At 45.3% G+C, this 14,891-nt stretch overlaps 2 protein-coding genes across 13 annotated transcripts in view; one reads left to right on the top strand and one right to left on the bottom strand.

Moving 5' to 3' along the window:
* The window catches only part of DOCK7 (dedicator of cytokinesis 7), a 96,685-nt gene that overhangs the window by 34,285 nt on the left and 47,509 nt on the right, over positions 1 to 14,891 (top strand). For all 12 annotated transcript variants that reach the window (XM_036387771.1, XM_036387769.1, XM_036387773.1 and 9 more), the window contains exons 13-14: positions 814 to 907; positions 2,650 to 2,812. In XM_036387771.1, coding sequence (XP_036243664.1) covers positions 814 to 907; positions 2,650 to 2,812 — 257 coding nt within the window. The remainder of the gene's footprint in view (positions 1 to 813; positions 908 to 2,649; positions 2,813 to 14,891) is intronic.
* Positions 4,970 to 13,510, bottom strand: ANGPTL3 (angiopoietin like 3). The gene is made up of 7 exons (XM_036387776.1): positions 12,900 to 13,510; positions 11,713 to 11,823; positions 10,790 to 10,907; positions 9,984 to 10,097; positions 8,732 to 8,827; positions 6,923 to 7,189; positions 4,970 to 5,151 (listed from the first exon to the last, which is right to left on the bottom strand). Exons 1-7 carry the CDS (start codon positions 13,395 to 13,397, stop codon positions 4,970 to 4,972), a joined length of 1,386 nt encoding a protein of 461 aa, XP_036243669.1. The 5' UTR covers positions 13,398 to 13,510.

Genomic DNA, 14,891 nt, shown 5'->3' with positions numbered 1-14,891 from the left:
TGGTCACGAAGTTAGTAATGATTTACAAAACATTGTATTTATTTACTTTGTTGAGGTTATTTTTACTTTGAAGCGGCTCATTTTATTTTATTTGTCCTTTAAAACTGCCAAACATTAATTTAAGATTTTAAATTTCAGATTCTTTATTGTCTTCCTTTTCTCCTGTTCAGTATAATTATTGAACACTACCCAGTGTTTTCCTCATTCCATTTGCTTCTTTTTTTTTTCTTTTTTATATTGTGATTTCTTACCTTTAAAATCAGGTATCTTCTGTTTTTGGGTGGCAGAGTCCCATTTTCTGTAATATTTCCAAAAATAGCAAAACTCTGAGCTATTAGAATGGGCATGAGGAAGACTGACAACAGACTCCTTGTACTTCCTGCTTTTCCTTTTATTTAGATTAGGTTAAGAAAAACAAGGCTGTTCTGGGCTCATCCCAAAGGAAGGGCAGAGGAGAAGGAATGAGCATCACCTCCTGAGTGACAGATACTTTTTCAAACTATTACACTTGCTAAAAAATGGGTATTTTTGGGAAATCTCTTAGCAGCCATTTCCAGTTTGGAAAAAGATAATATTAATGGGGAGAGAAAAGGCTTTCAATTAAAAGTTCCTGCAGCTGTCAGGGTGATGAATAAGGGATGAAGGACGGGGAAAGGAGGGAGAAATGCAGTGTAATTTAACACATTAATGGTAACACCTTGTTCTGGGAGGGGACAGTTGGGTGTCAGAGGGAAGAGCCTGTGGGGTGGGAGGCTTTGTTCACTCTGGCAGCCCTGGAGGGTGTTTGGGTAACCAAATGTTGCCCCTGAGCAGGAGGGGGATCGCCTGAGCGACGAGGACCTGTACAAGTTCCTGGCTGACATGAGACGCCCCTCGTCGGTGCTGCGCAGGCTCAGACCCATCACAGGTATGCAGCTGCCACTGGCTCTGCTTCTAATGAGGGAATGGGGCCACCGTGGGGCTAAGAACCATTCATTGCCCAGATAAACATCAGGCTCACAGGCTGTGAGATTTTAAAGGAGCAAGCTGTTGGCCATTGTAGTCACAAGTTCTTTGTTGCAAGGCAATAAATAACTTTCTAACCCAACGGACAGTTGCCACAGGGTGTATTTTGCTTTTCTAACCTATCACCTTTGCTTACTTCTACTGCACTGAAGTACTTACCTCTACTTTTACCCAATGGCTACTATCTGTACACACAAATGCTTCTGTTATAACTTCTAAACTCTGCTTACTCTGTACAACCACACCCCTGCATTATAAACCCTTCACCATCTTAGCAATGCAGTTTCTTACTTAAGGCATATTCTTTCTTACAACTGTAGAGCCATAAGTCCATGGATTTTCCATTTAATGTCTGTGTATTGTAGCTTCACATCAATCCAAGCTTCTTCCAAGGCTGCAAGGACACAGTCTCAAGCTGCACCAAGGGAAATATAATTTGGATATTAGGAAAAAGTTTTTTCCAGAAAGGTGATAAAGTTCTGGAATGGCTGCCCGGGGAGGTGCTGGAGTCCCCATCCCTGGGTGTGTTTAACAAAGCCTGGATGTGGCACTGGGTGCCAGGGTTTAGTTGGGGCTGGTGGGCTGGGTTGGACTCCATGATCTTGGAGGTCTCTTCCAACCAATAATTCTGTGATTCTGTGTAAATCAAACCCTTCAGTGTCTGTGGAAGTTTCTGGTTTTCCAATTCCCACACAGCCAGCCTTTCTGGGCCCAAAAGTTCAGGTGTTTGGTTGGTTCCTCCCCCAGGCACCCCAAGGAAATCCTTGAGAGCAATCCCTGGGCAGCAGGAGCATGGAAGGTGTGATGGGGCAGGTTTGTCACTGGCACACTCAGGGTGGAGTGTGTGAGGGGAGGATGCAAACCCCAAAACCCCAAACCCAGGAACCTCTGTTTCCCACTCTCTATCCCAAAGGAGATCTCTCTCCTGGTTAATAGGAACAGGCTCCACCTCTGTTTGAGAAGGGGAATAGGAACCCTGGCACACCTCAGTGAAGCTGGTCCCTGACCTGTGCTATCCCTGACAATATTTACTTTACTTAACCTGCTCTTAAAGCTCTCCAGGGACAGCAATCCTGCCTCTTCCTTGGACCATCTCCCCAGCTCTCAGTTTGCCTTGCAGCCAGGTTAGGTTTTAAGAAAACTTTGCAAAATTATCATGCTGCAAATTAATGTGACTCTGGTGTGCCATGGCCTGGGGCAGTGACCACAACCTTCCAAGAACTTGAATGTTGTGATCAGTTCACCCAGTTCACCTCTGGTTTGTAGCCTGACCAATCTCAGGGTTTTTCAACCTTTCCTCTGATGAGTTTTGTTTGTAACAATAGCTGGGCCTCCAAGGAGCATTATCAGGACTGCATTTCCCCAGATTTCTTATGAAAAAAGCATCTATGCCTTGTTAAAGTGCCTATTTTCTGTTGGTTCTTACTATCTGGTCCCCAGTTGCCTTAGGTATCAGCTGGATCCACTGATACTTGTTAACAAATCCACTTCAGCTGTAATTTATCATTTGTTGATTCATTAAATTCATATATAGGATATCAATGAATGAATATATAGGATATTAACCTGAAGAAACAAAGCACAATTATGCTTTTAAGAATTAATTTCTATGTATTAATGAATAAAATCCCTTTCTTCTTGCAGCTCAGTTGAAGATAGACATATCTCCAGCTCCAGAGAACCCCCACTACTGCCTAACCCCAGAGCTGCTGCAGGTCAAGCTTTACCCAGACAGCAGAGTCAGACCTACACGAGAAATCCTGGAGTTCCCTGCCAGGGATGTCTACGTCCCAAACACCACATACAGGTCAGAGTTTTGAAATCCATTTCACTTTCCAGGGCCTGACACTGGCAAGTGTAGAAATTCCTCCCTTATCAGCAGGCTTGTTGCAAAATTTGGTGGATGGGCAGAGGTGCTGTGCCAGAGGCATGGGAAGGGTTCAGGCTGACACAGGGAAAAAGGCTCAGCTGGGGAGGGACAAACAGGCTTGCATCAAACTTGGCTGTGAATAAGAACACAGGAGAGGTTTCTCCATTTGCTTAAATTCTTTTCAGTTTTATGTAGGGTTTTTTTTTTCTTTGTTAAAGTCACCATTCTCCTACTGGCTTTATTAATTTATGTCACTTTCAGTGACTTTTTTTTTTTTAAAGTTAGGGATAGAAATAGAGAAAATGCATTATCCCTTTGTTCATAATTCCATGTTGGTTTCTAAGCAATTTCTTTGTTTACAATACTTGACAGAAAATCCTCTGAAGCCCTGAAAAATAGGAAATTTCTCTAAATAATTTGGGAAACAATAATCTTTCTATAACACAATCCAAGCTGGAACCAGATTTCTTTTCATTATGTACCATTATTAATTTAAAGCTTTTTCACAATATCTTTGAAGACATTACGTGGCTGGGTGGAATTGTCTTCATCAGCTGAGTGATTTCACCAACTTAGCAAATCCTTTATTTAAATTTAGATACAAACCAGGTTTTTACAAATCAAAGCTTACAAGAAGGGTTTAGCCAAGTTCCATATCCTGGAGTTCCCTGCCAGGGATGTCTACGTCCTAAACACCACATACAGGTCAGAGTTTTGAAATCCATTTCATTTTCCAGGGCCTGACACTGTCAAGTGTAGAAATTCCTCCCTTTGAAAAAGGGAGGAATATTTTGAAAAGTCTCAGCCATTTATTTGTCTTTTTATTTATTGGACAGGTAATTTAACATTACAGTAAACCAGTACAAATAAGCAACACTGCACGATCTCATCTCTGCTCCAAACCCATGTGAAGGAAAAGGATTTTTATTGCAGAATTTCTGTAATTAACACACTCTGTTCATGGGGTTTCAATCTGACAAGTGACAACCAAAACCATTTCCTGTGCTGAGATAAAAAACCCACGCTGTACAAGGGTTGGGGAAGATAAACAAGTCAATATGACTCAGGGGAACTGCAGGACTGGGGGTTTGTCAGTCAGCACTTCCAGGGCCAGCCCAAGGCTGTCACTCAGCGTTCTGCAGCTGAAGTTCAACCTGTGAGTGTCCCCAGGAGCTGGACCAGCCCTCTACCACGGGTTGTGCCTACTGGGTTTGTGGGTTGGCACGCTTGACCCCATTGGAGCAGCTGTTCCCTAAGTGAAAGGCGTTTTGGTGTGTGCTCACTTGGTTGTTTGTTTAATTCCTTGGCTGGTTGGACTGAAAGGTCACAAAGGCTTGGCTCTGATTCATTTCAGGTGAGGAGAGCAGATCTCTCCCTCCTTTCAGTGAGTTTGAAGTTTGGCTCTTCACTTGCAGTGGGCAGCCCCAGCTGTGCAGTTGCCCTGTGGGATCTGTGGGATCCAGGGGAGCAGGGCTGCTCTGACCCCCTGTGTGTGACACACCTGCACACAGCTCCAGAGGGCATGGGTTGGCCTCAGCTACACTCCTGGAAATACCCAGAGCCCTAAAACGAGGAATTACCCATCTTTCATTTGCTCCTAAAACATTCCACAACAAAAAACATGAACCAAACATTCAATTAGTTACTTCAAGAAAGCAAATTTCTTTTTTTTCTTTCCCTAAATGTTTTCAGTAGGGTTTTGCCAGCCCTTTGTTCCCAGAAAACACTTTTTGTTTTCCCTACTACACAACCCAGAAAGGAATGCACAGCCTGAAAACCCATTCCCCCAAACAGTTCACATTATCCAATATGTGACAGGTTGGCTCCTAGGCATTAGAATTTCACTGTGGGGAAGGAAAAGCTCCAGAGTTCCACAAAAAGTTGCAGCACATTGACATTGGGGCTTGAGGGAATGACAACACTCACCAGACATTTTGTAAGACCATCTCAGATGCCTCAGGTTTATGTTTTGGAGAAATTCCATGCAGGGCATGGATTGGGACTTGGCATCTGTTGGTAAACACAGCATCAAGTCCTTTGGTGTGGTGAAGTTCCTTGTGTTTGTTCTGAGTTCAAATGCAGCAGGTTGAGCACTCAGTCAAAGCTTTTTAAGTCTGTTGGGTGGATCATTATTTTGGTTGACTTGAGCAGGTAGTATCTTCCTTTCTTAGGCTTCCAGTAGAGGCCTTTTCCTCTGTCCAGCCTTCCCCTGGACCGTGGTGTGACGTAGTTCCCGTTCAGGTTGGTTTCCTCACACTCATTGTGCCACCAGCCTCCTGAGGAGAAACGTGGCCATGTCAGTCTGTGGCAGAGTAAACAGCTCCTCTTTGCAGCATAAATCTGCTTTAGACCCTAAATTCCAGCTCAGTTGGCATCTACCCAGGATTCCCAAATCACTGAATTGTTTGGGTTGGGAAAATCCTCTAAAGTCACTGAGTGCAGCCATTCCCCAGCACTGCCAAGGCCACCACTGAGCCATGTCCCCAAATGCCACACCTGCCTGGATTTTAAATCCCTCCAGGGATGGGACCTCACCACCAAAGGCTGGACAACCCTCTCCATGAAGAAATTTTCCCAAATATCCAATCTAAACATCCTCTGCTGTAACTTGGGGCCATTCCCTCTCCTGTCCCTGTTCCCTGGAGCAGAGCCCGACCCCCCCGGCTGTGCCCTCCTGTCAGGAGCTGTGCAGAGCCACAAGGGCCCCTGAGCCTCCTTTGCTCCAGGCTGAGCCCCTGCCCAGCTCCCTCAGCTGCTCCAGACCCTTCCCCAGCTCCATTCCCTTCCCTGGCCATGCTCCAGCCCCTCCATGTCCTTGTCTTGAGGGGCCCTTCCCTGGACACAAGGTGCCCCTCTTGGCATTGTTTCAGGCATTCACAATTTTCAAGAATGCCTGGGATGATGTACAAAGTGTTTGTTGCATGAAGCAGGTGGCTGGAGGACAGTTTTGTCTCCTGTGGTTCAATCATTTAATTGCTTCTTCAGTTGTTTGCTTTCTGCTATAAACTGGCAAACATAAAAGCTTTGTAAATCAGAGATTTACAAAGGGTTTAAGGGTTCTTAATTAAGAACCCTTTAACCAAATTATCTCCAAAGAGAAATAGCCTCACCCTTGCATCTCTTGCTCTTTGGGGAGTGATTATATTATGTGTATAGGACAAGCAGCTAAAATCTGCCTTCAAATGGAAACTCACTCATTATTAACTTTAGGATTGTAGCTTAAATGAGTTAGAAGTCAGTTTGTCTTTAAGTTTTTTGCAAAGAGGGATCTAACAACTCAACCTGGAGCTGCCACAGCAGACCAGGCATCAGAGGAGGGACAGCCCTTTGCTTCAGAGTTTGGAATCTCATCCTGGGGTTATTTCAGCCTGGGCTGTCTGTTCTGTTTCTGGTGTTGGTTGCACCAGGAGGGCAGGATTAGATGGGATACTGGGAAGAAATTAGATTGGGAAGAAGTTTTTCCCTGTGAGGGTAGTAAGGGGCTGGCAGAGGTTGTCTGGAGAGACTGTGGATTCCCCATCCCTGGAAGTGTCCAAGGCCAGGCTGGACGGGGCTTGAAGCACCCTGGGATAGTGGAAGGCATCAGGGTTTCACAGAATTCACAGAATGACTGGGTTGGAAGAGACCTCCAAGATCATGGAGTCCAGCCCAGCCCCAACACCTCAGTTAAACTCTGGCACCCAGTGCCACATCCAGGCTTTGTTAAACACACCCAGGGATGGGGACCCCACCACCTCCCCGGGCAGCCATTCCAGAACTTTATCACCGTTTCAGTGAAAAACTTTTTCCTAATATCCAAATTACATTTCCCTTGGTGCAGCTTGAGGCTGCATTTTCCCTTGGCTGCAGCTCGAGGCTGTGTGCTCTGGTTCTGTCAGTGCTGCTGCAGAAAGAGCCCAGGCCCAGCTGAGCACAGGCACCTTTCAGGAGCTGTGCAGAGTGATGGGGGCAGCCCTGAGTCTCCTTTTCTCCAGGCTGAGCCCCCCAGGATGAGCTTTAGGCTCCCTTCCCAGTGGAGCAGGGCAGCTCCCATGCCCTGGGCCGTACCTGGGTGGCTCTGGGGGCAGCTGGAGCCCCCGGCCGTGGCGTGGTCGGCGGTGGAGAAGCGGAGCCGGGCGTGCTCCGGCAGCGCGTTGGGAATGCTGCCCGACATCCTGGACAGCTGCAGGGTGAAGTTGGTGCTGGGGCCCCCCAGGCTGAAGCTGTACTCGATGTGCCTCCTGTTCCCTTTCCAGTCCTGCAGCTCGATCCGCAGCAGGTAATTCCCCTGCTGGGTGATGGAGTAGATCTTCTTCAGACCCAGCCAGAATTCCTCTGCAAAGTTGGAGGGAAGAGATGGTTTTAGGGATAAACCTGCAGGTAGTGTGTGTGAAAATACAGTATTTAAGAGGCTTTATTAATTGCTTTAATTAAATCAGTGATTTGAGTCTTGGGGACCGTTGATCTTTGCAGAGGTCTGCTGCTACATTCTTTTTGTTTACCTCTGCTTAATTGCACACTGATGATCAATAAAAGCGGGAGTTCTAAATGAACTGGAGCTTCCCCCTTTAAGTTTCCCACCTCGTGTGGAGCTCTGAGAGGGAGCTGGAGACATTTAAGAAGTGTGTAATTGGAATGTGTGACAAATGAAGCTAGTGACATACATAAAACCTAATGGCAATTGTTGCATTTTGGGAGGAAAGAGCTGCAGAACCAAACTGGGGTTTCAGCACCCTCCTGTACAAAGGGAATTTTTCTTTTGCTGGAATTTCTGATCATTAGTTTAATTGGTTTCATATATTATATTCATTAAGTAGCTTATTATCAGCACAGGTAATTGCCACATGTACAAAGTGGGGCTGAATGTGAGTGCCATGCACACAGCTGGCATTTAAACCCATAGAGCACAAGATGCTTGAAGAAAATACCCCCTAATTTCCAGGTTAGGAGCTGTAACCTGGTTTATTTTATCTCCTCAGAAGATGCAGCAGAGCACTGACTAGGACATAGCTGAGAGGAGTGAAATTCTCTGTAAAATCCAACACTGAAAACGTTTGGCTGCTTTTTGGTGCAGTATTTGGGAATTGGGAGACCAATCAAGGAGCCACTAAAGCATCCAGCGGGATCAGATAAAACTTTACAGCTGGGAACTTCTATCCCAAAGCTGAGGGGAAGGTTGAGATCCAGCAGCTCTTTATTATAAAAGAAGTGGAAATAGGTCAATATTGCTGCTCACCTTGGTGAGGTTTAGATCTGTGCTATGCTTAGGAAGTCAGACTGTTTCCCAAACAAGAGGTCACTCATCTCATATGAGAAAAACACAGAGAATATTCTGGATGAGGAGGCTGTTGGGCAGCACTTGGTGCTACAAATTCTTTGGAGTTGATGATTAACAGGGGAACGTGGGTGTTTCCTCACCCTATCCGGCCATGGAGGGGATTGGCCACTCTGGAGAAGCCTGAGGTGTTTGCTCAGGGGAGCACACACAGCCTTGGGCTCTCCTGAGGCTGGAAAAATTGATGTGGTTTTAAGGGTAACAGGATTGCAGGAAGGCGCAGAGAAACTAGTGACAGCAACTTCGTGAGGGTCTGCCTTTGTGTGTGTTTGAAATACTTTGGGAGGTGTTTTTATAAGTAGTAAAATCTTGATAAAATACTGTTTATAGCATTCTGGCCTTGATTCAGTTTCTAAACACACATTTGAAGGGATGTCTTTGAGAATTTCACAAGCTATGTGTTCTAGTAAGCACTTCTGCTTCTTCCTGCTATTTCCAATAAATCAGTTAGCTGCTATTTGCAGGTTTAGTCTGCTTTCCTTTCCATAAGAAGATTCAGCTTCTCAAATCGATTGATACACACCCAAAAAAGGAATATTTACCATTGAGGTCACCAAAACCATTTGTGTAGGCATCCCAAGTTTGGTTGAAGTCCAGCGATCCGTCCACTCTCTTCTGGATTACAGTCCACGATGTGCCTGTGAAAAAGGGAAATAAGTCACAGCTTGGCCTTGGCCTCATTCCCTGTCCCTCAGTGTGCTCTGGGGTGCTCCCATTTTGAGGTAGAATGAGTTAATTGAGGTCTTGATGAAGGGAATTGAAGTGAGCCCAACTGGAGAGAGCTCAGGGCCCCTCCAGTGTCCTTGGCCACACCCGGGGTGACTCCTCTCACAGAACTATTCTGTTAGGCTGCCTTAACTGGGTTTCACGTGTTTATGAGGCCTGAGAGACAGAGAAATTGATAAAGAAGAGATAAGAGCCCCAGACATGGGCTCAGAGGGTCAGACTCTGCTGATAGTGGCTGGCACAGCTCTGGGGCAGGGACGAGGTGCCGGGGCTGTGCCCAGCTGCAGCTCCAGGAGGGTTTTCCCTGAGCCCAGGTCATGACACCCTCACTGCAGCTGCTCCAGCAAATGGCAGCAAAGGAGCTTTCTGCAGAGGGCAGCCCTGGGAGCTGGGCGTGCACGTCCAAACACGTGAGGTGGCCCCACACGCTCCCCAGCTCTCTCTGAGGGCATGGGAAGGGATGTGGGGCAGAGCAGCTCTGGGGGTGCAGAGGAACCAGGGAATGAGGGAACTGGCCAAGCTGTGGGTGGCAAAAGGAACAAATTTGGGTTCCTTAGGGAGGTGACATGGCAGTTGTGTTCTGGCTGCTGAGCCACCCAAACGTGGCACAGGAATCCCATCCCAGGACTCACTTCTCTGGCTTCACTTTGGCACAGCTCAGTCTAAAGTACAGCCTGTTAATGAACAAAATTTTACTTTTGTAAAAGCAAATTGTTTGCTGCTTGTTTTTCTTTGGGAAATGCATCCATGGTTACCCTGTAATGGGTTTTATAATGACCATTTTCATTGCCTACAGCTAAAGGGGCCTGGGATTTGGATATCCTTAATTTATGTCACATGATTGAATGTCCTTTCCTCAGTATAAACAAGAGAGGAGTTAAGAATGAGAGCAGTGATAAGAGATTGCAGGATATGGGAAACCTAACTTAGAGCAGACAGGCCACTAAGAGAAGTCAAGAAGATACATGAATTTGTACAGTTTTTGTGTTCTTTGGGAGGACACAGAGTTGTTTGGCTTAGAGGAAGATACTTGTGTGAAAATTAGGCTGTTGCTGGCACAGCTCTTACCAAATTTCATTTCACAGTAGACATTGAAAGCTTCTGAGCCATTGGGCTGAATAGTGTAGACCCCACTGGCCTGCACCCCAGTGTGGTAGAGAGCAGTGCAGTCAGCAGCAGCACCTGGGGAGCAAACAGCCTGTTAGAAATCCTGCTTGGAGTGTGCTGAGCTGAGAGCAAAAGAAAAAAATGGGAACGATCATATTGGTAATTCTATTTTACAATAAATGTCTTGGAATGGACAGACTGCTTTGGGCATAATAGTGCAGCTGCCAAGGTGTGCATAAGGCTCTGGTTTTTAAGTTAGGCAGGGTTTCAGTTTGGAGGATTTTGGAAAGTTTCTAAGGCCTAAGACTGGACTGTGGCAAATGGGCTTTCCTGTGCCTTGTAAAGCTCCTAGTAAATACCATTCTCAGTGCTACACTTCATCAGTGCCTTTCAACTTCAAAGAAAGGACTCCTAAATCTTGTAATTAGCCCGTGTGAAGTAAATGAGTTCTCTGTTCAGGTTCCACAAGAGAGACATGGGTAAAAGCATGGTCACAGCATGTTTACAAGAGGGAAATGCATCCTATTACTGCATTCTTGGACATTGTTCCTGTGTGTCACCCCAGAGACAAGTACAGCTGGAGTGGGCCTAAATAGATAATGACATTTTTTCCAAAGAAGGAAATCTAATTCCTTCCCACAGCCCAGTGTATAACATAAAAATCATCTCCTTTTAGTCTTTGGCTCCTACAAACCAGTGCAGGGCTGTCCCAGGGGGTGGTGGGAAGGCAGCACGTGCTGTAGTCAGTCTCAGAGACGGGGTCTCACCATCAGCTCTGTATGTCCCAGCCGTGGGCCTGTGCACAGCAGAGGGGATGGGCTCTGCCTCCTGCTGCTCCCCCAGGAAGGAATTCTCCAGCAGCTCCAGGAGCTCGATGTGGTTTAGCTGGAAGAGCCATAATTACACTGTTAACTTCCCAAGGCTCTGGAATGATGAAGTTCATGGATCAAGACAATGTCATGCAGAGAATAATTATTCTTGTGAGTGTCACCCTGTGGAATTCCCAATTTACCACATACAAATAACTGCAGCTCCACACTGGTGGATTTTATGTGTGGGATTGCCAGCTGTGCCACTGCTCTGGCAGGGTAGGATTTATGGAGGGAGGAAATGACCCCTTCTCTTGTGGTGCATCTTAATGGGCAATCAGATTTAACTTATTTAATAATAATTTTTAATGGACAAACAGATTAGCTTATTTCCTCAGGTGACATCACTTAGACAAATAATACCAACAGCTGAGGAGGACAGAACCCACAGTTCCTCAGGCTGAAATGCATTTTCCTCTCAGAATAAATTAAACCTGATCACGCTGGTTGTGCTGTATTACAGTGATACATGTTGGACTTCCACTCTGGGAGTGGGTTTTGGAAATTAAGAAAGAGGTAGAGAGCAATGAGACTTCCAGACCAATGGAGGAGCAATGATGTGATAGATAATAAGAGGAAAAAACCCAAAAGAGCAGTCAGAGATGCAGCAGCCTGGTGTGAGTGCCAAGGTCTCAAAGCTGTTGTTGGCCACAGCTCCTGCCTGGCAGTGCTGCAGCCTGTCCCCAGAACAGGTACCTGAAATGGTCCCACCTTTCTCTGCACCCCAAACTCAACAAGGGGTGCCTGACCCAACAAGGATGGGACCCTCAGCTCCCTCAGTGTCAGGAGAGATGGAAGGGGAAGCAGGGTGGATCCTGTACCTTATCTTCCAGCTCCATGATCTGGTTGTGCTGCCTGTCCAGCTGCACGTGCTGGTCCTCCACGATCCTCAGGAGCTGCTTGATGTCGTTGTCCTGCTGCTCCACAAAAGCCTGAGGGCAGGGAGGGGAGGATGGAGGAGGGTTAGGAGCAGCAGAAGACCTTCAGCAGTGGTGCTGCCTCTGTAACTCTTGTCCTGGGGCCAGTTTCGAGAGGCACAAACCACTGAACGTTCCCTTCCTTTTCCAGGGAATCCTCGAATGTCCCTAGCTGGAAGGGACCCACAAGGATCATCAAAGTCCAGCTCCAGAGGTTTGCATGCTTTGCCTCTAAACTGAAAAATTTCTTTGCTTCTGGAGCAAACGCCCATTTTTTGGAGACAAGCTACTGGCAGCTTTGTAGACTCATTTTTTGATTGCTCTTTTCCTTCTCTTTTCACATCCAGAACAATTATGTTCTGTGGAATCAGCCCTTGATTCAAACTAGATTGAAAAAGGGAAAAATTCCCAGCATTTAGGGTATCAGCTTGGGATTTGAGAGATCAGGATTCATCTTTTTGCTTTGACACAAACATCCAGTATTTTGCCATACAAATTGCTTGGCCCTTTTATACTTTTGTAAAATACAGTTAATATTTCCTTTTCTATAGAAAACCTTATACCCACCTAACTGCTTGCATAATTAACATATTAATTTTATCAATACCTGTCAGGTTCTTTGGTTCTGGAGGTTCTACAGGTGCTATAAATGCCCTTCTCTAAAGGTTTAAGCTCCCTGTTTCTGCATTGGACAGGCAGTTCCCACTGCATTGATCTGGGATGAGCTGGTGATGTACAGACCCATGGGCTTGGGAATCTCATAATTTTCCAGATTGCAAAACTTTTTTATCATTATGGTGACAAAATTCCTTAAAATCAATTTGCAGATCAATACTGAAAATAACACAGAGCTTTATAATTTCACAATTTTTCACTGATTTCTCTGGGGAATTTTACTGCAAAATTAACGCTGTGTCAGAGTAAGGCAGTGATTTTTTTTAAAGTTATTACAGTGATTTCTTCCTCAAAAAATCAGACTAGTACTCCGGTGAGGAGCAATGGGAAGCATGAGCTTCTGTTGCACAATTCCTGATGATGGCATTGCAGTGTATTTTGGCTCAATGTGTCAGGGCCTTTCACAAGTCACTTACTTTGAGTGAAGAAATTTCTTTTGTCTCTTGCACCGAAGGCTGGAAAATGGCCAGTTTGGTGACCTTGTCCTCCAGTCCCCACACTTGCTCCTGCAGCTGGATTTTGTTTTGGATGAGGTCTTCAATCTTCAGGTTCATCTCCTGTGAGAGGTTCTTTATCTCCTCATTGTTGATTTGCAGCCTGGCCGTGGTTTGCCGGAGCTGTTCTTCTTCCTCCTTGATTTCGCTGGTTTGCAGGGAGAGCTCGTAAAAGGACCTGTCAAAAATGTAGAGTTTCTGAAAGATGTCGTTCATCTGCCCCTTGGTCTTGTGGACAAAGTCTTTGAGGCCGTGGCCCAGCTGGAGGAGCCCATTGGCCAAGATTCGGACGTCGTCCAACATCGCAAATCTCGATTTCGTTTCGGGAGATGCGGCGGGACCCACGGAGAAAAAATCCTTGTCAGCTCCAGCTGGGAGAGCCAGGGGGGCCAGGAATAGTAAAACTGGAATGATCTTCATGTTCCCTGCCTCTGGCTCTCTTTGCTCAGGATGCAGAGGCTTTTCCCAGTGACAGCTCGTGCTCTGTGGCTGTTCTGGGTTGCAGAACTTGATCTATTTATACTCCTCTTCATTTTGGGAGAGGCAGAGCACAGGTTGATCATTAAGCTGTGTGTGTTTGAACGAGTGTAACCCCTCCTGAATGTAGGTTGGTACCTGGGAAGATAAAATTGAGAGACGGGCACGTTGCTGATTAAACTGGTTCTGAACTTTTCCATCTGCCAGGCCTTCTGGTGTAAAATGTTATTGATGACACGGTGTTTTTCACACAACTCTTTTTAATAGGTTAATTTTGGGTCATAATCTGGGTAAGGGCTTAAACTGCTCCTTGTTTGTGTTGTTTGGTTCCCTTTATTGCCTCGGGAGTGTGAAAGGATTTTACCATGTTTGAGAGCACTGGATGTTCAGGTTGTGAAGCTCCTTGATGAGCTGTGGAAGGGCAGAATATTCCCAGATGATTCACACAACTCGATTTTCATCTCAGGCCGTTTTCTGATGTAACTCATTGTGCTGCAGTGGATTTACTTGTCATGGAGCCCAGATTAAGTGAGAAAGAGGGAATTAGGTCCAGAGATTGCCTGGATGTGATTCTGCTGTGTTAAGGTTTGTGCAGTAATTTACACCATATAAAACTTATTTTTTAAGAGCTGCTTTGCAGAGGTGGGTGAGATAAATAATACCTCGCTTGCATTTCTCACCTTAGCATTCTTTTTGCTGTTTAAGATTCACACTGCATAAAGAAAGGCTGCAAGTGCTCTGAAATAAATGCCCAGTTCTGCAGTGGGTCTCTGCATGAAAACATGGCTTTTTTGGGTAGTACTGCAGTGTGAGTCAATGGTATTTCTCTTTCTGGACTCATTCATAGCAATCCAAGAAATCAAAATCAAACATTGCACAATGTGCTTTGGAGAGTTTTCAGGTTTTTGCCAAATTCTTGTATGTTTAGAAATTCTTCCCCTGGACTTCTTGTTGTGTTGTTGATGTACATATGCACGTATGATATGAAGCATCCATAGAAAAAATGTTTAAAAACTGAAACTTTTACCTCATATGTTGGATTTTTGGTGTGCTTAGGGGTTGGTAATATCCAGGTGACCTTCCCATTCACAATTAAATACTGTGAAAGTATTTTAGATCTCAGATTAATTGCTGTGGAATATTTTGTACCAGTATGATTGGGATCAGAGTTACTGGAGTACCTGAAGTATGGAAAAATAGCAGAAGTAGGGAGATGATCAGGCCCAGCTCTGGGCAGAATAGGGATTCCTTCAAAAAAAAACAATTCTGAATTGTTTCTCTGGCTTCTGACACAGGGATTTTGAGCTGCAAAACTTGAAAAACTGGTTGTAAAATTAAAAAAAAAAAAAAACAACAAAAAAACCCAAACCTATGTACAGACATTGTTCAATCCACTTCACAGTACTTGAGTGGCCCCAGTTTTATGTGGTTTCAAAT

The sequence above is a fragment of the Molothrus ater genome, chromosome 9 (genome assembly GCF_012460135.2).
Source record: "Molothrus ater isolate BHLD 08-10-18 breed brown headed cowbird chromosome 9, BPBGC_Mater_1.1, whole genome shotgun sequence".
In the NCBI taxonomy this organism is placed as follows: domain Eukaryota; kingdom Metazoa; phylum Chordata; class Aves; order Passeriformes; family Icteridae; genus Molothrus; species Molothrus ater.
This window is presented reverse-complemented; position numbering and strand designations above follow the sequence as displayed.

Excerpts from the sequence above, each read along its gene's own strand:
- ANGPTL3 (XM_036387776.1), bottom strand. The coding sequence starts at position 13,397 with ATGAAGATCATTCCAGTTTTACTATTCCTGGCCCCCCTGGCTCTCCCA. Across the intron at positions 11,824-12,899 it reads AAGAAATTTCTTCACTCAAA|GCTTTTGTGGAGCAGCAGGA; the intron begins GTAAGTGACTTG and ends CCCTGCCCTCAG. Across the intron at positions 5,152-6,922 it reads CTGCCCCCAGAGCCACCCAG|GAGGCTGGTGGCACAATGAG; the intron begins GTACGGCCCAGG and ends GTTTCTCCTCAG.